General features: G+C 42.3%; 1 protein-coding gene across 3 annotated transcripts in view; it reads left to right on the top strand.

Moving 5' to 3' along the window:
- The window catches only part of SH3BP5 (SH3 domain binding protein 5), a 50,713-nt gene that overhangs the window by 1,588 nt on the left and 24,451 nt on the right, over window positions 1-24,674 (top strand). Inside the window, exons 1-3 of one of the 3 annotated variants that reach the window (XM_026067992.1) lie at window positions 617-679; window positions 1,614-1,654; window positions 11,151-11,279. Coding sequence is in view for 1 of the 3 variants with exons in the window: in XM_026067990.1 (XP_025923775.1) it covers window positions 617-679; window positions 11,151-11,279 (192 nt within the window). In the remaining 2 variants the exon portion in view is untranslated. Of the gene's footprint in view, window positions 1-616; window positions 680-1,613; window positions 1,655-11,150; window positions 11,280-24,674 lie in introns of those variants that run through there. The other 2 variants (XM_026067990.1, XM_026067993.1) reach the window with 2 other exon arrangements.

Genomic DNA, 24,674 nt, shown 5'->3' with positions numbered 1-24,674 from the left:
TTGCTGTTTGAGATCAAAATGTTGGCATGAAGGCTGGCTAAGCAAACGTAATCGTATGGCCCACTGACTAGTTGTGTTATAAAATGGTTTGCCAAAATCTGGCATAAATGCCTTTCATGTGCTGCAAGACACATTCCCTCTCCTCATCGCTGTGCTGTTGCTGTGCGTCTCCCCCGGTATCAGCAACTTTCCTTTAATCCCTTTGCTCTGTGTGTGGAGGCCTCCTTCCTTCCTGCTGTGAAGGCAAAAGGCCTTCTCTTTAAAACTATCTCACTGGAAACCAGCAGACATGGACTTAACTGATTGACAAGACAGAAATTATTCTGCCTTGTGTTTATTTTTAAAAGTGAAGAATAAACCAGAGCAGGAAATGTGCTGCCTTAAAATAAAACTACAGAGCCTCTACTTATGAGAAAAATAACCAGAGCAGCATAAAAGACCAGTGGCAAAGTTCTTCTAAATGGCTCAAGTTTTCCTGTTTTCATTGAATACGTAAGCCACAGCCCTTGTGAGCTTTCTGGGGGGTGCTGCGTTATAAACCTTAGCTTAATGCTAGCTTCTCAGATATTTTTCTCCTGATTTCTCAATATGTGTTTGGCTTTTCCTTTCTTTCTAGGGGGAGCTGGAAAAACTAAATCAATCTACAGATGATATCAATCGGAGGGAGACAGAACTGGAGGTACAGATTTCATCCTTGTGTCTTTCTTTTGTGCCGGCTGGGTTTTGTGAGCAACAGGGTAATATTTTTTTAGTAGGTTGCACCCTGAATTGTTCCATCCTGAATGGTAATTTGGCAGCCAGGACCCGATAAATAATTTTCAAATGTGTGAATTGAGTGAACAGCTGGAACAGAAAGGGAGACTGCAGAGTGATGCTGGCAGTGTAGAAACCATAAGTGGAGCGCTCAGCCCCCCACTGCCAAACCCTATTTTTAGCTTTTGAAACTAAACTTAGTCAAATTCTGTTTTAAGTGTCACTGGTTTGGGTTTGTGATCTGGTGATCTTAGACAGTGAAAGTGTGTTTGGTTAAAACATCTTTGATCATACAGTTACCAGCCAGGATCCTCCAAACCTCTCTGGTTTGTTTTGTTTTTTGTTTTTTTTTTTACTTGGCATTGTGGTGTGGTTTTTTTTTTTTTTATCACTTTCTGTGTAAAGAAAGTTGAAGGAAAAGACTTCCGAGTTGAAATAAAAGGTTTTCTTGGGCATCTAAAAATCCACAATAGTAAGTTTGCAGAAGTTGTTTTTAAAGTCCCAAATTTGAGCTTCAGCTACTTGGTAGTTATTCTGGAAGGCTAAGCTTTACTGATCTCATGCCAAGTCAAAACTAATTGTCATATCTGTGTATGTAAGTTTTCTTTTAACTGCAAAATACAGAAGATCAGAAAGCCTGTGGAATCATAAAGTGAATATGCAGTTATGGGAAAACTTTCATAAAGTGCTACTTTGTATTCAAAGTAGTTATAGTAACATTTCAGGGGAAATTTCAACTATTTTAAATACTGCACCAGAGCACAGTGAAAGAGATTGCAGTGATGAATAAGCTCAAAAAGTCCCCCTATAGATATCTATTCTGAATCTTCAAAATGCCAAAATCTGTGTTGATTTTTTAGATCTTGCTGCTGATGGCCTGAAACCTACTGGGGTAAATCATGTGAGTGTGTGTGTTTTCATGAGATGGTTACCTGGGGCATGGGGTGGTTGCCTGCAGCATTTTAAAGAGGTTGGGATAACGCCACCTGATGCACCAAGCAGAGCAGAGAACAGGCAATTGGGTTACCAAGTTCTGTGGAAGCTTGGCAGCCTTTTCTTGCAGAACGAAACCCTGCTATTTTCTTCAGTGTACAGACACTCCTTACTTGTTTCCATTTGCTGTCCTTTACGGCATGTAGATCACAGTGAATTTATTGGTGAATAAACTTGCTGGAATGGAGGACTGTTTGTTATGCAAAATTAAACTATATTTCACCTGCAAAAAGTGTTCAATGTCTCTAGCTGGTTTTAAATTTTATGAGTGAACTTTAAAAAACAGTATGTTGGTGGATCTGTTTAGTCACAACAGTCCCAATTAAATGGTTTCCAGGTTTCTTCAGGAGTAGTACTAGCTTGACAATATGTCTGTCTTTTCAGTCTACCTATTTCATGCTGAGGTACTGAAATTGAAAGATGGTGCTATGGATAGTTGCCTGAACTTCATTAATCTTGTCATAACGTTGCATTAAGAGTGTATTATGAAGCAGATGGAATAGTAATAATAATGCAAATACATGCTCAGGAAGTAAGTCCCAATGACTAAGGTGGGACTTCATCACTTGCTTAAAATTATTTATATGCTCAAGTGTTTGCAGAACCTGGAGATTGGTGGCTGCTCTGCATGAGACATATGCTGAGCTCTAAATGCCAAGTCCTCTTGAGTATAAATTTCACCAGTGCCACTGCAAGTAAAAGAAAAGTCTTTGCACATTAGCTTTATTTTATGTTACTGCTTACTTTACTTAATGTAAGAAATACTTTCAGATATTGCAGAAAATGATTATATGGTGCTGTCCACCTCTGTGTTGTTAAATGTTTTCCTCAGATCTGTCTGTAGTAATTACTATAAGCAGTGTTTGATGGAATTAAATTGAAAGGTTGTCAACAGTGTGTCTTCATGAATGTTTCTCCTTCGCTTTTCATCCAAAATCTTATTGGATTGAAGCCAGTTTGTGGTATCATGCAACTGTATAATTGTTCATCCAGAAAGATTTTCATTACTTTTGATCTGCTTAAATTTTGAAGGACCAACACAGTTGGATGGTGTAAGCGAGCCTTAATTTATATACATGTTGACAAGTGCATTTTAAATGGACTTGAAAAGTTTCTAGAGGAAAGACATTTTACAAAAAACCCTCCCCCGTGGTTAGAAAAAAATCCAACATTCACACTATAGACAAGAAGAGAGAATTCTGCAAAGGAGCCTTACAGGAATAAATCCAGAATTTTGAAGCAGAAGTTTAGAATTGAGCTAATTCTCTTTCAAAGACTTCTAGAGCCCTTGAATGCTGCTAAAAAATGTGGGCTTCTTGGAAAGCCATGTTGGATTTGCATTTGAAGATTTGCTTTTTTGACTCTTACTAGCTGCTTGGTGGGTAMCTCTTGTTGCCCCTTCCTAATTTGTACTGTTGCCACTATTGCAGAATATTTCATTAGCAGAAAGATGGTTTTTACCAGACAATGGGGTTATATTTATCCTGTTCTTACATTATTACTTCCTTCATATTTTTAATCTCTGATCATAGTTGACCTTAATGGGAACACAGACAGTATCAACAGGCTATTTACAGGAAAGTAGCAAGCAGCATCTTGTGGTATTGCTTTGTGGCTCATGCATTTTCACTGTTGAATCTTCTCAGAATAATCTGAAAAAGCAACTGGAGAGTTTGAGTAGAAGGTATTTTTGTGAAGGAAATTCAGAAAAAAATACCATGTTTTTGTGATTTGATGTACTGTCTGATAAGCAGGAAGAATAACCTTGTGGTATCTAAATTTTGCAAGTCTGTTTTGGACTGCCTGGAGCTTTGCACAACTGGACTGCTGAAAGTGCTGACTGTCTCCAGTTCCCATTAACAGGAAAAAAAGCTGTAGGTGTTAAATGCCTCTGAAAAGTCAGGCTTTTCTTCTCTGGRCTTGCAGGTCTGCATCTGAAAATGGAAGTAAAAATTCCTTTCTTACCTAATGGGACTGTTATGGGGCTAAATCAGTGGATGCTTCTAGGGTTCTGAGATGCTCTAGTGGTATCCACAGACATGTCAGTGTTTGACTGATGGAGATAATATTGGAGTTGGCTGCACAGAGAGGTGATAAAAGGAGGAATCCTGTTTAAGTTGATAAGCCTGCCTTCTTTTAAAAAAAAAAGGGGGGGGGGGAGGTTCTGCACCCAAACCACCATGTGAGAAGTGTTGGTTGATGAGTGTGGCATGACTGGAAAAATACGGTGAAATCAACTACATCTATTTTTGTAGTTGGTGTAATTACTCATTTTTTGCTCTTTTGACTTATCGCATTAAACCCTGGAGAAATATCCTGACCTGCTGATGCTCACAGGCTGTTCAGGACTTGTGGAGCTGATAAAGGGCACTGAGTGACTGGTAGTTATATGTCGCTTTAATGTATTGCCTGTTAATGAATCTTTGATTAGGCTTGATTGAAAATCCATAATGCTGCTCATACTAAGTGCAACACTGAGCATTACTGACACAGCAAAAGGATGATAAGGGTCCTCCAAGGGATTTAACACTTGTCTTCCCTAATGTCCCTGTTTATCTTGGAAGCTTCTGTGAAGAAGTGCAGGAAACATCTTGCAGTGGAGATGCAAGTACGTTTCGGCCAAATGCAAGTTAGAGTGGTGCCTTGCTACTTGAGCTTTTTTCCTGTTTATTGGAAATACGTCTCCTGAACTCAGATCAGGAATTGCAAATGTACTTAACAGAGTGCATGACCCACCCACCTAGCTAACTTGCACATGTCTTTGACCAGCTCCTGAAAATACAATTCAGATATAACAGATTCCTGAGGGACCCTCCGGCAACATTACATGGGGAGAAATACAGTACATACCATTAAAATTACCACTGGAATTCCAGCAATCCCAGATGTGTTTTTTGTTAGAGAGTTTCTGCATTGCGGGGGCTAAAAGCTTGCCAGTGTCTCTAAGCTGTGTTAAGGGGAGATGACTGTGCACGAAAACTGGATCTGAATAGTGCTGTTTTCAGCCTTGCTTGTTACAAGCAGGGCCTGAGCAGAATCCTTCTGATATGCTTGCCTGGATGCTCTAATCCTGATCTGCAAGGCTTTGTGTTACTTTTAGTCCGGGGTTTATCTTAAAGATCACTCTGGGCTGGTGTAGGATAGGGTCAAAGAAAAGCGGTATATCGGTCACAGTGCTCTTTCACTCGTGAGCTTTGGCAGCATTTGAGCCCCTCTCAGAAGGGGAAGGGCTGTTTTATTATGGAGTTGCTCTCCTCACTTTTCTGTTAATATGCTTATTTTGGGGGTTTCAGGTTTTCAGGAAGGACCCTGTCCCACCCAAGAATTTCAAGTAACCTTTACGTAGCCTCATTCTTCCAAGTTTTTGAAAAATGGCCTGTCGGCGGTAGCAATCTCATTCTGAGCACGCCTGCTCGGGCTGCGGGAACTCTTTTCTGTAGAGACAACTGCCTCCTTATCGGCATCCACGTGCAGCGTTTTCCAGCGTCCCATAAAAGAGTGCGCAGATAATGGAGAATGAGCTCACCAACTGGTGCTTGTGCTGGCTTTTGGGCTGGCTGTGATGTGCGTGCATGATAAATTTGTTGAGTGTTAGCAGCCCTTTCCGTGTCTCTTTATAATCTGCCCGTTTCCATAGGAAATGGCTCTTGCATGTGGATTGCGTGTGGTCTTTGTTGTTCTTCCGTTTGCTTTTGCCCATAGATGAGTAAGGAAAGCTAGCTCCGGAAAGACTTTGTGGCCCAAATGAGTCAAAGGACTTTACAACATGGTTTATGTTTTTGAAGCAGAATTGGGTTTCTAGCTTAAGGGGGAGAGGAAGGGTTAGCCAGAGAAGTGTGTTTTGGAGGGACCACCCGGTTCCCCTCCCTCCCTCTCTCTCCTTCCCCCTTCTTTTAAGAGGGCTAAAAGACAAAATATATTAGTGTATTTGTAGTCTCAATCTGTAACGGTCTGCAAGGAGGTTAGAGCAACTTCCAAACACCAATTTTAATTGTTCTTAGATGGCAAATTAGTAGCTCTGTGGTAAGAACGTGTCTTCCCCTTGCTTAAAAAATGAAGCGAGTTGTTTACTTAACCCCTTCTTTACACTTTTTTTCAAGGGTTGGAGGTTTATTCTGGTTTATTCGAACTGCTCAGGTGCCGATTAGATATTTAAAAACTTCCATAACCTGCTTGATGCTCCGAGGTAGATATCTGGGTACATGCCTATGTGTCTGATATGACTGGGGAGCCTACCTGCTTCTCACACCTGAGAGTTGTTGCTATTCACACAAGACGTCTGTAACTTGGACAGTGTGAGCTTTCAAGGCTGGTAGGTCTCTCCAGCAGAGGAAGGCAGGGTTGAATGCTGCCTGCCTCTTGGAAAGGGATGACGGTTCTATGTCAGGCAACCGTCTCGGTTTCCACGCACCGCCCAAGCTGGGGTAATGGGCTGTCAGGAGGTTCTGCATGCTGAGTTGGCAGGATGGTCACAGAGCAACCTCTGTCAATGAAATTCGGATGCACTTGGTACTAAGGTGATTCATACCCTGTTGATATTTTAAGTTCCTTCAAAAAGAAAATTGTTTGAAAATTCACACTTCTTTTGATGAGCAGAAGTAGCAATTTGCCTGTGGTATGGCATCTGACACCAGCTCATCACCATCACTCATCAGAAAGGCAAAACAAGCATGCTTTATCCTCTAGCAGGTACAGTTTACGTGCAAAATGGTATTTTTGTTCCTTTCCTCATTTGAGAGTGGAATCCCCAAAATACTGCTGTATGAAAGGTCTATTGTTAGGTGTGGTCCCTCCTGGCATTTCAGATCCCTGCTCAACAAACAGCATGTTACTGGAAACAAAGTCTGCTTTTCATAATGGACTATGGCAGCAAAAGCATGTACGGGATAGAAGCCTGGTGTGCTCACTAAAACTGCGCTTGTGCTGAGGATTTCCAGGAGAAAAGTTTATGGGAAGAGAATTCTTACATCCCTAGGAAAAGATGTTGAGAAGTAAACTGCAATTACCCACATGAGATGCATTAAGCGCTGTGCCTGCTGGCATTTTTTTTGGTCTAGCCTGGAGTGTGTGTAGGACAGAATCTTTTATGTCATGGTCTAGTTTTTAAGGGACTATCATGTCAAGTGAGAATTTTTGACTATTACTTTTCTTTTTGCACCTTGCAACATGCACTGAGAGTGAAGCGCCTTAATCAACTTTTGACCATCTTTAAAAAGAAGGTTTCTCATGGTCTCATTTGAGCAAATAGGAGAGAAGAGGCATTGAATGTATTAGCCAGTCAACTTTCAATATCACCTTTCTGTTTGCAAAATTGGAAACATGATGTTCCTAAACTAGCCACAGAAGATCCTTATGACAGAGTAGGGGGGAAAGTGTGCTTTTCAAATGCTGTTTGGGCATTTGAGATGTCTTTTGTCAGTTGCTTTGTTTCTCTGTTGCAATTTACCTGGTCTGTGTATGTATTTCTTTCCTATAATGATGAGAAAAACAAAACCATGTGTTTTTTCCATAAAGCACAGAAATGGTGAGTTTGTGCTTGAGATTACATACTTGCTTTCATCAATGACTAGCCTTTGTGCTGGGAAAGCATCTTTTTTGGAGGGACTGAAAGACAGAAGCCAGAAAATGCTTGGGCTTTGTTAGAAAAGGTTGCGTGGCATACACCGTGCTGCCTCTGTTTTGCTAACACTACCGAATTGCAGGAATTGTTGTCTTTTCCTTTCTGCAACATGCATGCACACTAGATAAAGGTCTGAATGAAGCAAGAGCTTGTCAGTTAAATAGTTGCACTCCTAAGGAGGCACATCATGCTGGGCGACTTGCTAAGTAATTTTAAGATGGTGCAGCTGACTTCTTAACACAGATGCAAGGCTTCCCTAATGTTGGGGACCATAGGTGGACTTCACCAGTGTGCTGTCCTTGAACTCCTCAGTTTTTGAAGTGCGTCCTTGGAACAAACACTGTTATGAGGATTTATAGCTTCAAACTACTACACACGTGGGTTGGTGAAGTGTCTTGCTGACAGAAGCACAGCAAGGTGGTCATAGAGCAAGGTGTTGGATTGATTCCCAAGTTACTGGCTTGACCACAGGCCCATCCTTCCTGTGGAGCACAGGTGCACTGGTCAGGTCATATGAGCGGTGAACGCACCAAGCCCGTGCTCCTGGTGAAGTTGTCTTGGTGTTTCTGTCCTCCCCTGTTTCTTGTGAATAGTACAAATAGCTGCTACATCTGTATTTCTTACTTACACTTCCCCCGGGAAGGGATGAGGGTGCCAGGGGAATTTTGCACTATCCCAAGGGTGCTGTCTTCTCCAGAAGTCTTGCCGGCATGTGGCAGCGCTGGTGCTCTGAGCTTGGCTGCGTGTTTGCAGGAGGGAGCTGTACCTGCGATCATGGGAGATGGTGCCGCAGTTCCCAGACAGAGCTGCTGTCGCTGAGACCATGAGAGCTGAATTGGTTCAGATGGAGGAGGCTGGTTGGTGGGAATGCACTAGGTTGCCATGGGGGGATGCAAAACTGGAACACGGATGGGGATATTTAACATGGGAATGGTTTGATCTTGCTCAACAGGGCTAATGGATAGTAAAAGCAGTGCATCTGCAGTGCAGGAGAGGAGAGGGCTTGGGAATGGTGTTATCCCTTCTGAGAGACCTTGGCACCTTGTTGGTGAGTCCAAAGGAGATGACTGGAAACATGTGGATGTGACCAATCCAAGCAGAGTGTGAGCATCTGCTTGTTCTCCCGTGCAGGAGGTGGTGGAGCCTGTAGGCTTCTGTTCCTGACAGGCGCCGGAGGGTAAACATGCCTTTTGAAATACAGCATGTGATGGATGACACAGGTATACAGTTTTGGTGTTTCTTGTTTTTCGTTGTTGCTCTCCACTGGCAAAAATGAGGATGGTAGGCCCCAGATGAAGCCTCAAAATACAGAGCTGGCATCTTTTGGGGAAAATAAAAAGTGCAACTTCACTCCAGTATATTCTTAAGCTGAAGCTTCCTATTTTGTTTAACTGTAGCTATAGTGTTAAGTGGTGCTGTGCTTTGGGGTAAAACTAAGCATGTACTTAAGCCTTTACGAGACTTGTGCCTGAGGTGCCAGTGAGAGGATTAGTTGCAGTTTGGTAACTGGGATGCACCTTGTCCCAGCTGGTGGGAGATCCATGGATTCTCACCAGACTTGCTGTCGGTGTGACTGCTCTGTGCTTGGGTGTTTTTGTTTTGGTTTTGCTTTGTCTTTTTAATTCCAGGTGGAGACCAGTTGTTGTGTTCCTGTGGGATAAGAGTACATGTAATTAGTGCAGGAATAAATTTGGGTTGCGTCTCTATACACAGATTTGTTAGTGATAATGCCAAGTTGCTGTTGATAGGTCTCTTTGTTTCAAGTGCTTGTCTTATGGACATTGGAACTGAACTTTTTTGATATGTCACTACATAGGGCTCTTTTTACTTAATGCATACACATTTATGTTTTTCTTAAACTATTCACTATCCACAACTAGTATCCAGCTATACAGCTTTCATGGAGAAAAAGGAAAACAAACCTTCAGGCACTCTTACTTAAAAATGAGTTTTTAATTTTGTTCTTGCGCTTGTAGGAAAATAATTTTTTGCTAAATATACTTCGGTACTTAAATTTTTTCTTGCAGTATAGTAGTCGTGCTTGCAGTCTTATTTCAGTTTCTGTGAAACTCATTTTGAGCAGTGAACCATATATTGTTCAGTACTTTAATTAGCAATGCTCAACCTTTTGTCATTGAGACACTCACTGACTCACTGCATACTGCTTGAATGGATGCGCTATATGCCTTTTCTAAGAAGAGAGATTATTTACTGGATTGGAGTTAACAGAATACCAAATTAATGTGGGTTTAACTCTCCATTTTGACTCTTTTATCCCTCTGAATATTTCCTTAGAACAAACTGTAGTGTCTTAAGAATGCAAAACTATTTGCATTGGACAAAAACATTACCAATTCTGGTTAAGGTTTTAGATAACACTGAAAAGGCTTTTTTCAGCTTTTACTGAACTGTGTTTCTTTTTCTGTAAAACTAATGTGTTGTTGTGGTTGTTGCCTGCTTCTGTGAAGGCAGTGGTAGGTTCCAATATATTTTAATTCTTCCAATGAATAAACAGCTGTGTGTTCTAGAAATCCTCAAAAATAATGACAAAAACCTGCAAAATTAGAGCACTTCTTCAAGCCAGCTGCTTCCTGATAATCAGCATGTTGCTCCAGCAGTCTGCCTAAATCCTGCTCTCTAATTAGAATTACAAGGCTTGTCAGGAGCTCACGTGGCCCCTTCCTCTTGGTCTCCTTAAATCCAGGGCCAGAACCCAGGCTGATTTGCATCTCTCTCGGTCTGATATAATTACATTGATTTAGAATTTGTTTTGGATGCTGAGATTGGAGTCAGGATCACTTTGCTTAAAGGTCTGGAAATTTCAGTGGAATGGAAAAGGGATTTTAGTTGCTTCAGCTACTGACATAACGAGGGCTCAGCCAGTCTGGAAATAGCTGGAATTTAGTTTTCTTAAAAATAATAAATAATTACAGTTAAATGGAAAGTGGAAGTCTTTACCCATTGATACAAACCAGATACCACTGCCATGTGGGAAGTGTCCAATTCTTTCTGCTGAAGAAAGCAGGTCCTGTCCATCCTTATTTGCTCTGTGAAATGGTGTCTCTGGGAACATGACTGAGGGCTGGGACTCATGCAGAGGTTTGAGGGATGTTGGTTCCTCCTGAAGCTGGTAACAGCTGAGCTGTCAGCCTGCAGTGGGACTGGGCCTGTCTGGTAGCCCACTTCTGTTTCCTGAGAGGAGAGGTTCAGTGAGTAGGATTCTGGAAATTGTTTTGAAAATCCTTAGTAAATATCCAGCTGTCTAAATTGTCAGAGCAGGTTCTGGGAGACTTCTGAGAAGTGTCCTCTGGAACGGGTAAGGACAAACTCGGACCCTCTGAAGGTGTTATCCATGCTCCTGAACCATCCTGAGCTACAGGACAACACAGTAGAGGAGGTGTCTTTGCCTCTTAACTCCCTTTCAGAACTTGTTATGTTGCTGTCCGCCTTCCACTGAGTCATTTTCTGAACTCTCTGAGAAACCCTGCCAGTGGTGACATCTAGCACAGGCTATTGCAGCCTTTGTATAAAAACTGCCTCTGGAAGACAAAGATTCGACATACAGCATGCTAGTTTTCAGATGCAGTTCTGGGTCCCTGTTATTACCTTTACTGAAGAGTTCTGGCTTAATCCAAGTAACAGTAACTGTTTTGAATGTGTTGGCTTGTGTCTGAATCTAAAGAGCAATGTGCGGATAGGAACAAACTAGGAGAATTAGCAGTTTTAAAGCTCTAATCCTTCTTTGTCCTTTCTCTCCTTTCCCCTACTCCCCAACATTTTGAAGGATGCACGCCAGAAGTTTCGCTCGGTGCTTGTTGAAGCCACGGTAAAACTGGATGAGCTGGTAAAGAAGATTGGAAAAGCTGTAGAAGACTCCAAACCTTACTGGGAAGCTCGGAGGGTGGCCAAGCAGGTGAGAACTTTCTGCCTTATAAGCTTATGCTGGTAGCTGGATAGCATATACTGGTTGCATTGCTTTTGGGCTATTAATAAAGTCTTAAGTGTAGGCATTTGGCTGACACTGGTATATGTCTTGAGCTGCATATCAGCCATGTGAATCTAGCAAAATCTGTTTCTTCCCAGCCACAGCTGCACGTGTTCTTCAGTCCAGGAGCAGCCACAGGCAGGCATAATCCATTCAGCAGCAAAAGACTTGTGCTGTTCTCCCTCATTAATAATGGCCTTTCCGAGCCCTGTTCTTTGCTAGCAACAGTTGTAATTGCTTGAAAACATATTGTAGAGTTTGGGTATCTGCTTTATCTTCTTGACAAAGCAAAATGCTGAGCTGCTAATGGCTGCAGCTGGAAGCTGCTGAGAAAGGGGTTGAAATGGAGCAGACCTGGTGTAACCTCCAGAGCTCGGTGCTGATTTTGTTGTGTTTGGGCAGGAATGTGCTAAACGTGACTATAAAGTGTGTTGGTATTGGGAGAAACCAAGTTCTGTCATCTGGACCTTACCTGCCTTGCCCCAACCACCAAAGCGAACCTGAGCATTGATAGGCACCTAAAACTGTTGCTCTGTTGGAAAGAAGGCCCTGTGTGGCTAAGGCAGGGGAGGATGAGGGGAGGAAGTAGGGGTGGGATCTACTGGCTGTAGAGAAAGCAAGAAAGCTTGTGAAGTGTCAGGCTGCTTCTCTCCTTAGGAAAAACTAGCTGAGACTTGAATGTGTGGTGACTTAGGCAGTGCTTCTACTTGGTGTCTGCGATGGGTTCTGCTGGTTTCTGAGGTTTTTTATTTTTTCTCCAAGGGAGAGGCTGTTCTTGGGTGCTACTTTCTAAATGCTCTGAAGGCAGGGAGGGAGGAAGCAGGGGAAAAGTTGGCTAGAGCTTCTGCTTTCATGCTCAGCTGGAAGGATGGCTGGGTTGTCATCTGTGGCTGGGTAACTAGGATGCGATTTTGTGCAACAGGAGAGTGGAAAAGAGCTGGTGCAGCATGTGTGAAATCTATACAAATTATATGAGGAAGGTTTCATGTATTAAAAAAGGTAGGGGCTGGGTTTGAGGGAGGAGAGAAGCAGTGTAGGTATGTGCCAGGATGCAGAAAATAAACTCACTGGGCAAGAGAAAAGGGAAGAGAAGAGAATATATCCTCAGAACAAGGCACAGGAAAGGCATGAGGGCAAGCTTCATTGTTTTGAAAAGTGATAAAGCAGGAGTTTGGTTGACGGGACGTGCCATACTGGAAAGCATGTGACCCTGTTGATTCTTTAAATTGAATGGCATTATTTTTGAGCCCTTGCCTCAGTTACTGGGGATGATATTTGGGTTATTAGGGTTATTTGGTTATTAGACTTAATCTTCCAGACTAGAAACAGGATAGCAAACAGGTAAGCTCCACATCCAAGTACAACAAGAATAGCATTTATTGTTCATGTGTAACTGCTCCAGAAACAATTCCTGCTCACAGAGTTTATGGTGGAGACAAACCAGAAGTCATGTAGGAAAGAGAGGAAGTTGGGGACAAAATAAGATCAAGGAATCTATTGCACAAATTGACACAATATGAACAATGTAAAAAAAAAAATGCCTCAAGTATGGTCTTGTACTTCTCTTACTGTAAATACCTGTGTAAGAGACAGACTACGTAGGGCTTTGGGAGTTATTCTTGGAAAAGTCAATGGTAGAAAAGCACACTCTGAAGTAACAAAAATCAGAGCGCTTTGAGGTGTGTAACATCAGGCACAAAGAGCAGTGAACTTTGTCCTCTGTCCTGAAGTTGGCAGCAGATTATGTCCTGAAGGTGGAATTTTTATTCTTGTGTCTTTGCTGCCTCTGACATCCATTCAGTCGTACTGGTTCCAAGGTGTTTTGCAAGAGAAGAGTTGATGTTTGTGTTCTGCTGAAGTTCTTATTTTCAAAAACACATTAAACAGCCGGATCAAAGGGGAACACTTAAAAAAAAAAAAAAAAAAAAGGCAAAAAACCAAACTACCTCATGTCCTTAGATCTGCAGAATCATTACTCTCATATTGGACTTGTTAGAGAACCGTATTTTTCCCCCCCAATTCATTCTTTTAGCTAGGTTTTAAATGCTACTTGACCCAGATCTGCTAATTTACTATGCATCAAATTTCTTTTAATTCCTTGATAGCATTCCTCTTTTTTTGGAAGGAGGTAAATCCCCCTTCTAACTGTTCATTTGACTTCTCTCCATTTTCTGTTATAGACTGAGTCATGGAACCAGGTCTCCCTCTTTGTATCTGCCCTACAAACAGAGCTAGAAGATAGTTTCTGGCTTCCCTTTTGGCTCTTTGCCTAATAAAATCTTGAAATACAAAATTAAGGCCCAGAGGAATGTTGCTGTTGAAGGACAATGAATAGAGCATCTGTCTGGAGAGCCAGGAGATTGCAAGGACTGATACCAGTCATCAGTAAAGTATCTGCCCCAAAAGTTTTTAGTCTTAATTTAGTTTAGAAAAGTTGAGTCTAATTGGGAGCAAACTTCCTGTATAAACAGGAGGGGAGGGGAAATATGAAACTAGATGAATATATCAGAATACTGATATGTTTTGGTGCCCTCCTGACATCTTCTTTCACATGTGGATTCCTAAAATTGTAACAAAATGGGAATAGCTTGATATCTTTCCATTCAGTTTTGTAAAAACATCTTGCTTGCAAAGATTGTCCTCCACCTTCTGTCTATAAAAATATTTTAGAGCCATTAGGCCATTTCTGAAAACATAGAGACAGGTTCTCTGTGCTTAAAATAGTTTGAATTAAAGAAAAAAAGGGGGAAAAAATGCTTGACTGTGCTTGTAGAAAAGGGAAGGGTTTTTTTATCTTCTTTTGTTCTCACTAAAGGGAAATAAAAATATGAACTACAGACTGAGGTCGCCTGGGAATGAAGAACTGCCTAACTAATGACATCTAGCTTGGCAGAAATGTCAGTGTCCTCTTGAGTTACTTGCGTTCAAGATACCAGTTGTAGGGTGAGTTCTCTGATGCAAGCTGTAGTGAGTCAGTCTTCAGATGGCACTGGCATGATTTTTTTTCTGGAAATATTTGTTTCATCTATTACGATAAAATCCACTAAAATGTCGTTTTGCTGATGCATGGTCAGCAAAAACCTGGTCCTCAAGTCAAGTACTTCCTTGGGGAGGCTTTAAGGTCTTGAGCCCTCACCCTTATCTTCATCTTGTGCAATCCTACATTGGCAGGAGAACATGAACTTGGAACAAATTAGTTCTCCCATGCAAGAGTGCTGTAGTATCTTGTTTATGTAACGTATGCCAAGAGAATTTCAGCTGAGCCTATCTTGGGATGGAACTTCACTGTAACAGAGCAATGGTCCCTTAGCATTAGGATTTGAGTGCTTTGTGCTCTACAGTGATGGCACAGGGAACTGGGATGCTGTCTGTTAGCACCAAAACATTAATATTCAGCTGTTGCTGAGGCTGAAGTTGAGAGCAGGCTAATACTCATGCTGCCTCCATAGATTTTATGTAGTTTGTGTCCCCCACAGACTTCACGTAGCTTCTGCCAAGATGACTTTGTCGTTGTGATTCATCATTTGTTATTCCAGTGGGCCTTTCTTCTCGTTGGTAGGGGGATCTTACTATTCTGGAGCATATTGATCTGAATTGGTTGTTTAATCAGATGTTCATGTGTTTCTCCTGCAAGATTTTTTTTTGCATTTGGCATATCCTCTTTTCATATTGTTCTTTAATTTATGCCGTAATGCTCATCTGGAGTGGAAGAAACTGAGCATATAGCTGGGGAGTGTGTGTGTGCACAAGCAATGAGGATGTTGCAGCCATAACCCAGAAGGTGATTCAGGCTCTAAGTGTTGTGATGATCAACCTTCCAGTGTTTCTATTACTTTATTTATTTATTTCTTGCCCAAAGGTAATGGGGAAGAAGGGTGAAGTTACAAGAAAATAATAATGTAAACAGCAATGTAGGTCTTGAGCCTCTGAGGTAAGGAGGGCCTTTAGCCACTGCTGACTTAGCATTTAGTGGAGTTGGGGCCGGAAAGTTCCTGTGTGATAGTGTCTGAGCAGGTGATTGAGTTTGGGAGAAGTGGTACCTCCCTAGCGATAACATGCTCTGGGACAGGATGCTGTGCAAAAGCAAGTGTGGCCTGTTGCATAACTTTTCATGCTGTTAAGAGTCAATTTGTGTTGCTGCATGGCCTAGTTAGACTATTTCATTTCTCTCTCAGTTCCCATCTAAAACAGAGCTGTCAAGCTACTGTGAAGCTGAGTTCATTAAGGGAAGTAAAAGTGCTTTGGGGTCACTGGGTGAAAGGGGGCATTAAAACACTGTTATCCATGTGCCATCACTTGTGAACACAGGAACTAACTGAACAGGAAGACAGGCCTTTTTTGCTTTGCTTCTGCTGAAAATAATCTGATTAAAAACGTGTCCCCTACCCCCACCCTGACAAGTATAAAAATTCATGCCCCTGTAATGAATCTAAGCAGAAGAAAAGCCTTAGGAGTGTTGCTTTTGATTAAGCTGTAGCTCCTATTAGTGAGCTCTTGTTGCAGAGTGAGGAGTTTCATTTTAGTCCCCAGTACTGGCTCAGATTGGGGGTAGGGCTGGATGCTTTGCTTTAGTACTAAGTTTGGCAGGGACATGTTTTTGTTCCAAATCGTAGATTTTTCTTTTTCTTCTTGTCTAGCTCTTACAAAAGAGTATCGGTAGACTTGCTTCAGGCAAGAAGAGATGAAAGACCTATGCTAGGTCATATCTATATGCATCTCTCACTAAGGGACCTGTCTGTAGCAAGTGTTCAGAGCACAATATATTGAAGGGTAGGCGTGTTCTGCTTCCTTGTGGGTCACCTTTTTTGGTTCAGCTTTACAGCTAATTCTTCTTTTCTTGTTGCTGGCATACTTTCTTAAGCAGCACCCTTCTGTCTCAAAAGGTGTGGAAAAACATACTGGAATCAGTACGTACAACGGTTTCTTCCTTGCTGAAGTCTAGGCATACCTGAGATGAAACGCAGTTGACTGACAAGTCAATTCTGTTCCGCAAGTTCAGCTGACATATCCAGTTCATTATAGCTTTGTATGCAGAGCTGTACGCACCCCTGCTTTCTCCCCACCACCCCCCTTTCTAATAAACTTTCACTCATATAATATTTTATATTGCATTGCTACATCTGTTTGAAGGAATCAGCTGACAGGATGAAGAATCATTGAGGGTGAACTAGCAGATAGTCAAGCCCTGGGCTCCATTCTGCCTGTCTTCATGAAACTTGGGGGAACCCAGTTATCACTGAGCAATCATTTCCTCTCTCAAATGTGGATTTTGGTTGGACTTGGCAGGTGGAGTCAAGTTAATAATGGACACCTATAGACCAAGGTGGGTATATCGGATTCACCTTGATTAGGTTTACTGCCTACCAAAAAGTTTAGAGTCTAGTCTAAACTAATCATTTAGGCACTTAATCACTGAGTGTAATCAGTGGTGAGAGGTAGGTGCACTTGAACAGGCTTCTGAAATGCCTATCTGTCTTCATTAAATACAAAGGGAATTTAGACATCTAGTCTTTAGTTGTTTAGCCATTTAAAAGTTGTCAAGTGAATCCTGAATCAAGTGACTCCACAAACCTTATTTCCGAAGTGAATCAGGACAAAAAGCTTCTGTAATCCTGCAGAACAGGAACTGAGGAGTAACTCAGCCACTTGATGCTGTAAGTGGGAAGGATGTAAGCAGATAAGAGCGCAATTACCTAGTGGGAAGTCTCTTCCTCAGCAGATGGGATCGATACCATTCTTTGCAGAGGACGGGATTGCAGTGCCTATAAATGAACGAAACTTTCCGAAATGGCCATTGCATCTCAGTTTCTAAGTGTTCAGCTTGAGATATCTGCAAGAAGTGTGTCTCTACAGACAGTAGATAGCCTGGCACTTTCAGAAAACAAAGGCTTTTAAAATTCTTATAACTTGAAGGTTTAAAACTGCCAATCACCCCTAAAAGTTAATTAGGAACTGGAAAGTGTTGTCTTGCCAGCATTGCTTTCTGCAGCACCCAAGTTTCCCATCCAAGTGTGCTCAGCAAGCAAGAGCTAATTGAATCAMGGCACCAGCTGGCCTGGCTGCAGCAAGAGGGCAGTGCTGAGTGTGGGGTGACAGCTCCTGGGTCCAGATCCAACAGTACTGAATATCCAGGTCTTACCCTCCAGTTCCTAGATACCGGATGCGTTACCCGTTGGTGTATTGGAGGTAGCCATGTCATAGGGAATCTCTTTTTCATCCCGGTTTTGTGAATTGAAGCCCTGATGCTCATATTTAAGACAACAAGGAGTTAAGACTGATTCGTATTATCTAGTAAGCTTATCTTGGCAAAAAGGTGGAGGGAGGGGGAATTTGAGAAGCAAAATTTAAATGTCAGCAGAACTGTGACAGACTTATATTCCTGTTTGGCAGCTTGCCATGAAGTTAGTAAAAAGCAAAATTGTTGGCACAGTTGCAGTAGAACAACCAACTGACCTCTTCTGGTTGAAGGAGTGCTTCTGGTTAACTGTTTAGAAACCAAAAAATAATCTGTTAGAGTCATATTTTCGAAAAAAGGACACAAAGATTTAAAAATTGACTTTGATCAACCTACAAATCCTTCCAACAGTTTAAGAAAAAACAACAACAATCAAAGCAAAACTAAAATGCATGACTGCTTTCTGTGGCCATAGTCTACAGTGGTACATTATCACTGTAAGTAGTGGCAGCAATCATCTGTCCAGCACTGCTGCTAATGGACCGTAATTCTACTTTCTCTTACAATTTGTTCATCTCGCACACAGAGGAAGTAGTAAGTGATGTGCACAAGAGTGGCCCTTTTGTCAAATGAGAACAACTCATGTTAAGAGAGGGACAATGACTGCCATAGGCTGCTAAGAGCATTTCTGCGTGTTTGTGGTAGGGGAGCCAGCAGAAGGTATTCTGTATGGACATTACTCCTCCGGCCAGTTGCGGTAACCAGTCTAAGCTGGCAGTATTGGTTCTGTTATTTGTGGTCTGCCTATGCTGATGTTTGGCCTTTGTAAGGAAGATGCTGTACTGGAGTTGCCCTGGTAGCTATTGTGGACGCTCCATAGTAGCATGAGGGAAGAGGAGGTAACGGTTTCTGGTTTAGTGTAGGAAGGTGGGGTGACCATGCAGGTGAGCTGTGTGAGGAGAAGTGCCTGGAAGGATGGAGTGTGCTGGAGGAGGCTGTGGCTTGTCCCTGATAGCCTGGGAAGTTTTATGTCTCCTTTTCCCCTTTCTGTTCCCTGTGGACCTRCTCTAGATGTGAACCCCCTTCTTCCCACTGACCATTTCATTTTTGTTATAAAACACACGATTAAATCTTGGGGAAACTGTGTCGATGTGACGTTACTCCTCTTGTGAAATGTGGAGTTCCCATTGCTGTGATCCCGAGGGGCATTTTCAGTATATTCATCTTCCTTCTCATATGGTGCGTATTTGGCTGTGGGACCAGGCACCAATCTGTGGAAGAACTAAGCCAAACGAGGGAATCTGACATCAGTATTTTTGTTGTTATTGAGGGTGGGGAGTCACCTCATGGTTTTCCACCAGGGAATATAGTGAGTTTCACAATGTTTATTTCTAAAGCAGGATGTACTTTGGGTTAGGTAAAGAAAATGTTTTGCCATGCTCTAAATTTGATGAAGTACCTCTTGCACTCTCTTGTAATGTTTGCTCAGTTGTGATTGAAACCCTGTACGTAGCATGTAGGAGTCTCTGCCCTGGGTTCAGGTACACCCGGCTCAGCATGTCCTCGCTGCTGGACGCAGCCTGCACTCGGTGTGTTCTTGCTCTGCTTGAATGCTCAAAGCCTGAAAAATGTATTTTAAGTCTCTCATTACAGTTCTGCTGCATTTTCCTGCAGGCAAAAGATGTGATGATGCCTAGGAAGCAGGGAGGTCAGGGAGACTTCACTGGATCAACCAGCTGAGCTTTGTGTGGCTGATTTATTCTTGCTGTTATTTATTTACTTAAAATTTCAGACCCCTATTTTACGTTTGTTCTCTGGCTCTGTCAGCTGGTTGAGCAGTGTGGTGTGTGAGTGGTTCAGATTAGCTGTTCTTAAAGTGCTGAGAAGATAACAGATGTTGCCTGGTGAGATTTGGAAAGTTATGCTGAAGATCAGATCTGTGAAGGAAAGCTCCTGAATGTGTCTGTCTTTCCGTCAGCCCTGCTAATGCAGGATAGTAGGTCAGTGTGACTGGCAGGTTTCTGCCATCTTAATCCCAAGCAGCCTCGGAATCTGCCCTGCCTTTGGGAACATCGGCAGCTGGTACTTCACAGATGAACTGAAAAAAATCCTTACCTGCCCCAGACTTGCATTTTGTGCTCTGTTACTTATATTTTCCACAGACTTGGTGGCATCTGTAGCCATCAAATCCTATCTCCAAATAGTATATTCTAAATGCCTTGGCACCTTTGGAAGTAGGATGTAATTTTCAGCCACTTCATGAGTGAAATATCTGTATTGATAAATTTTGTGAGCATGTGTCATCTCTAAAACTTAGATTGCCCCGTCTCCTCCTGTGCTTTCTGTGCCAGTGAAGAGGTCTAGCTATTTTGGGATGATATTTATACATCTTGCCTTTCCATTTTATGTGAGTGTACTGTTCTGTTGATGGATTAGTTTGTGTAAGCCATTGATGCAAAAGCTGTAATTGGTCTTCTCATCATTAATAAAAGACATGCCTTGGAGGGCTCCATTACTTAAGTTTGTTATCTGTGCACTGTAAATTAGAGATCCTTCTCCCTTCTGTCTCTCTTTCCAGAGGTAGAGGGAAAAATATGTTTTCATTTAGGTGTTTTGAAGGATTTCTGTAGAAGAGATGAAATATTTTCTTAATTTTTTTTCTCCTTTTCTCCCATTTTTCCCAAACCTCAAAGCTTTCATCCATCCATCTGAGCTATTCTGAATGGTAGCAATAGAAAGCTAGCTAGTGGTTCACTCTCCTCCCCAATAATTGCAAATAGTACAATGAGGTCATTATTGCCCCTCCTTGCTTTTTTCTCTCTCACCTTTCCCACTCCCCATCTTTTCTGGCCACTATTAAGGGCTCTTTCAAGACATTGTAAGCTATAGACACACTAATGTTAAAAATAGTAACCAGCATTTGAGCCTGGGTAACATAAGATCATGATGAGATACCATGTACCTGCTTTGCATGGTAATTGCCCAGTTAGGACTGCTGAAGGCAGCACAAGTCTTGCAACCTTTGGGAAATGTTCAACCACCCCAATCTTTGTGTACAGTGGTCTAAGTAGGTGGGAGTTTATTATGAAATAATAAATGTCCATGTTAGGGACTGCTGTCAAAGCAAGTCTGATATGGATGTTGGTTACTGCCTTCTGGGAGTGTTTTGTTATGACTTCTGGTATAACAGTATGAATTTATGAGCGCTCATCTGTTTCTGGAAAGACAAGATTATCCTCCTGGAAAAAAAAATCTGAAGAGTCTCACTTTTGTGTAGCGGGTGTGAGAATGGCCCTATACTGACCCATTTTAGCTTCTGTAAGAAAATCTTTTTCTTAATTGCAGTAAACTTAAAGTCTGCCATTACATGGAAGATAAATTCACTGCTGGGATGTGGAAGAAAAGGCCTTCTTTTTTACCTATGTCTGCTTCTGATTGTTTTTCACCTAGTAAAGGGTGCTGATGGTTGGTTCTTACAGGAGAATTTTATTGCTGTGAAGTGGAATTGAAATTCCTTCTGTCCCTGCTGCTATCTAGACTTGTTCCTTCAAGGAATTAATTATTTGTCCTTATCCATTTGTTTGTCCAGGACACTGTCCCTGACCTTTTTCTTTAATCTATTGATCCTTAAAATTTTTCCAAATGGAGTTGCACACCTCCCAGTAGCACATGTGAATAATAGGCTTGCTTTGCCTAATTGTCTTCAGTGGATCCCTCAGAAATAGTACATGGTCCCTCAGGAGTTGTCTGAGCACCCCTGAAAATTACCTTTTATTAAAAGCATTTTATTGTATATAAAATAAACAATAAATTGTTTTAAAAGTACCTGTCAGCATGCTGTCTGAGAGGCACAAGGTCAGCCCGAGCCCTTCTTCCAGACAGTGTCCATGCTGGTAGGACAGGGCTGTCACCAGCAGGTGTGAGGTTTTCGGGGACTGGGGGAATGTGTTCAGAACAGCCCATCACCCAGGAGAACAAAACCCCTACCCATGCGTTTTCTCTTTGCATACGTTAGTATCTGTGTGCAAGGCGTGCTTTCAGAACCGGGCTGCCAACCCCCTGGAAACCTTTATGGACAAACATCTGCTGCTTTGGTGGCCGTTAGGTGAGACAATGATCCAGGGCATCTCCTGGTTTGCTGAACATTTATCATCTTGAATAATTAGAGAGCAAAATCCACTAAGGCAGGCTACTTAAATCTTGCAGCATGTGTTTCTGGGTGTTTGTCCCTTGCTTCTATATTTGATTTCAGCGAAGAAGGCTGCTGCCAGGTGCAGATGAGCACATACAGTCTCCATAAACCTAGAAACCAGCTGTAAACGCTAGACTCACTGAGTCACTGCCTAAGCCTTCAGGATGCAGGTGAACATTTGGGGGGGTTTGTCTCAATGTTTTTTCTCTCTTAGTAAGATATTTTCCCTTGGAGAAAAAAGTTGGACACGTTCTATGATCCATTCCTCCAGAAGGCAGCAGCTTTATAATTTTGCCTACAAACAATTGCACGACTACCAAGCAGATGGCAACGAGAGCCCAAGAAGGCTGTCTCTGGCCGGCATTAGTGTGAACAATCTGGCATATTCTGGTGCCCTAGACTCATTAAAGAGGGTGAGTCAGGCCAGGCAGACCGGCATCTTTGGACAACCTCTCAAATAACGAGGGCAGGCCAAAGGGCTTGGTGTAAGACGTGTTATATAAGACATGTCATCTGTGCCCCAAAGAGTGTCCCCTCCATACTGCAGTGAGGTGGGAGAGCTGGAGCTAGACCAATTAAAAATAGAGAGAAATCCAGTAGGTTTTGAATGTCTGAGTGCTCCGTGGGGACAGTAGGCTTTGATAGCTTATTGCTTACTGGAAGAGGGTCAGAGATCATGTTCTTGCCCTTGTTTAGCAAGGTCCCAATGTCAAGCCTAGACGGGAGCCACCGGAGAACAGAGAGAGACTGGCAGGTGATTGTTTTGGTCCAGGTCAGGATTGGCCTTAACAGTGTTTAAGGAAATTGCATGCTTGGAAGGTTTGGGTTTTTTTTCCCCCCTCCTTCTTTTTTCCTTCCATAGCTCCTAAAGACAGGAGGTAGGATTTTGTGGCTTTGAGACCAACCAGCCATCTGTATGCTGGTAACAGAAGCAGCTAATGAAGTTAACGCCTGGTTAAGCCCTGAACCTTTTATCTCTGAGAACGGCTTCTGGTATGTGCTTGGAAAAGGGCACTTGAGTATAATGATCCTGTCCTAGGGAGGTTATACGTATCACCTAACATTAGGGTACAGAATTAGTTCATGTCACTGATACTTGCTGCTTGCTTCTCTGTGTGCTTTTTGACTTAGAAGGGTTAGACACGGAGTTAGATGTCTGTCAGAGCATGCTTTGTAGGTCAACTCTGATTTCCTAGGCCTGTTTATAGACAACAGGCTTACCAGGAAAATAAACAGGCTCAGAGCCAGGAGTCAGCTCAGTTCTGTAACAATTAAGCTTTTAAAAGAAGAGGGGTGGGTGCATGAACGGGACCAAAAAGCCTAGCACAAGAGCAAGATATCTGATCAAAAGCAGAGACTAAGGGACATCTGGTCACTGTATTCCACAAGCATTTCGTTAGTTATGCAGCAGGGAGGAAATGGTTTGTGCTCCAAAAAGCTTTAGCAAGACTTATCCACCCTCCTCTTCCCCTCCTCCACCCAAATAAAAATCTTCAGATCTGCTTTTGAAAAGGCAAATTTTAACCTCTGTACAATTTTATAGCTTTTCAATAAACAGCTGAAATAGTACAAGGGTGTTACAGACTCTTGAGAGAGACTGCATTTACTGCGTTTACTACTAAACAAGACTGCATTTACTGTCAGTTATGCAGACAGTCATCACAGATTAACATATAGCCCACAAAGTCTCATAGATCTGTCAAAATGAGGTCACTACAGAGGCTCTGGATTTTATAAGTTGTTGATAAACATCTGTACATGGCCTACAGCAAGAAGGGGTTTTTGTCATTTGACTAACTGTCAGTCTGGTTTGGCTATGGGTTTTTAGTTTGTAGGGAGAGGGGAAAGGAAGGTCAGGAAAGATATTCCTTTTGAAAAAAGTTGTTATTCTGATTATTTGAGAAAATGAATGTGTGGATCTGAGAATCTAGGAAAACATCCTCAGCATCAGGGTAAATTTTTTGTAATTGTGTTCCTTTTTTGAGAAACTGTAAGAAAAAAATGTGGAGAAATAAGATTTATGGCATTTGGATAGGATCTGGCTTCAAGAACATGTGGCAGTGCTTTTTCTTAGAAATGTTCTTGAAAACAGAGCATGTCTGTCTTTTGAAATGCAATACTTCTTCCCGCCCTTCATGGAAATGCTGGTTGCCGAGATGACCTCTGGAGGTCATCTGATCCAATCTCCTGCTCAAAGCAGAGCTGTTACGATCACTTTGCCAGGTCTTAACCTCCAGGCACGGAAACTTATAACCTCTCTGGGTAGTTGCGCTGCCCCCCTAGCAGAACCGATTTTCTTAAAGTGCAATCTGAGCCTCCAAGCTGCAGTCTGTGGTTGTTGCCCTGTGTGGTACCATCCAGCACTGCTGAGAAGTGTTTGACTCTCTCCTCTTTGCAGGTCCCCTTCAAATTTTAGCTTGGAGCTATTAGATCACCCTTAGCCTCCTCCTGTCTAGACTAAACAAGCCTATATCCCTCAGCCCTCCTTGTAGGTCATGCGTTATCGGCCCCTGACCATTTTGGTAGATCTCCCCTGGACCTGCTACAGTGTCTTGACATCCCTCTTGAACTGGGGGACCCAAAACTAGATGCAGTATTTGATGGGCAGCCTCACCAGCACAGAGTAGTGGGGAATGATACATTCTTGTGGTCTGCTGGCCATAGTCCTCTGGGTAGCCCAGGACATGGTTTGCCTTATTCACAAAGAGCACACTGTCAACTGTATCATCCCAGCAGCCACTGTAACATGGAGGTCCTTTTTGGCAGGGCTGAACTTCCTGCCTGCACTGATCATGGGTTATTCCACCTCAGGTGCAGGAAGCTGCACTTCTCCTTCTTGAACCTCACGAGGTTTCTGTTGGGCCAGTCAAGTTTCATGAGGTCTCTCTGGATTGATGCTCTGCCATTTGCCTTTCCAACCACCTCCTCTAACTTAGTATAATCTGCAGGTGTGCTG

The sequence above is a fragment of the Apteryx rowi genome, unplaced genomic scaffold (genome assembly GCF_003343035.1).
Source record: "Apteryx rowi isolate R43461 unplaced genomic scaffold, aptRow1 scaffold_266, whole genome shotgun sequence".
NCBI classification, from domain to species: domain Eukaryota; kingdom Metazoa; phylum Chordata; class Aves; order Apterygiformes; family Apterygidae; genus Apteryx; species Apteryx rowi.
The sequence above is the reverse complement of the archived record's forward strand: the minus strand, read 5'-3'. Positions and strand labels throughout refer to the sequence as shown.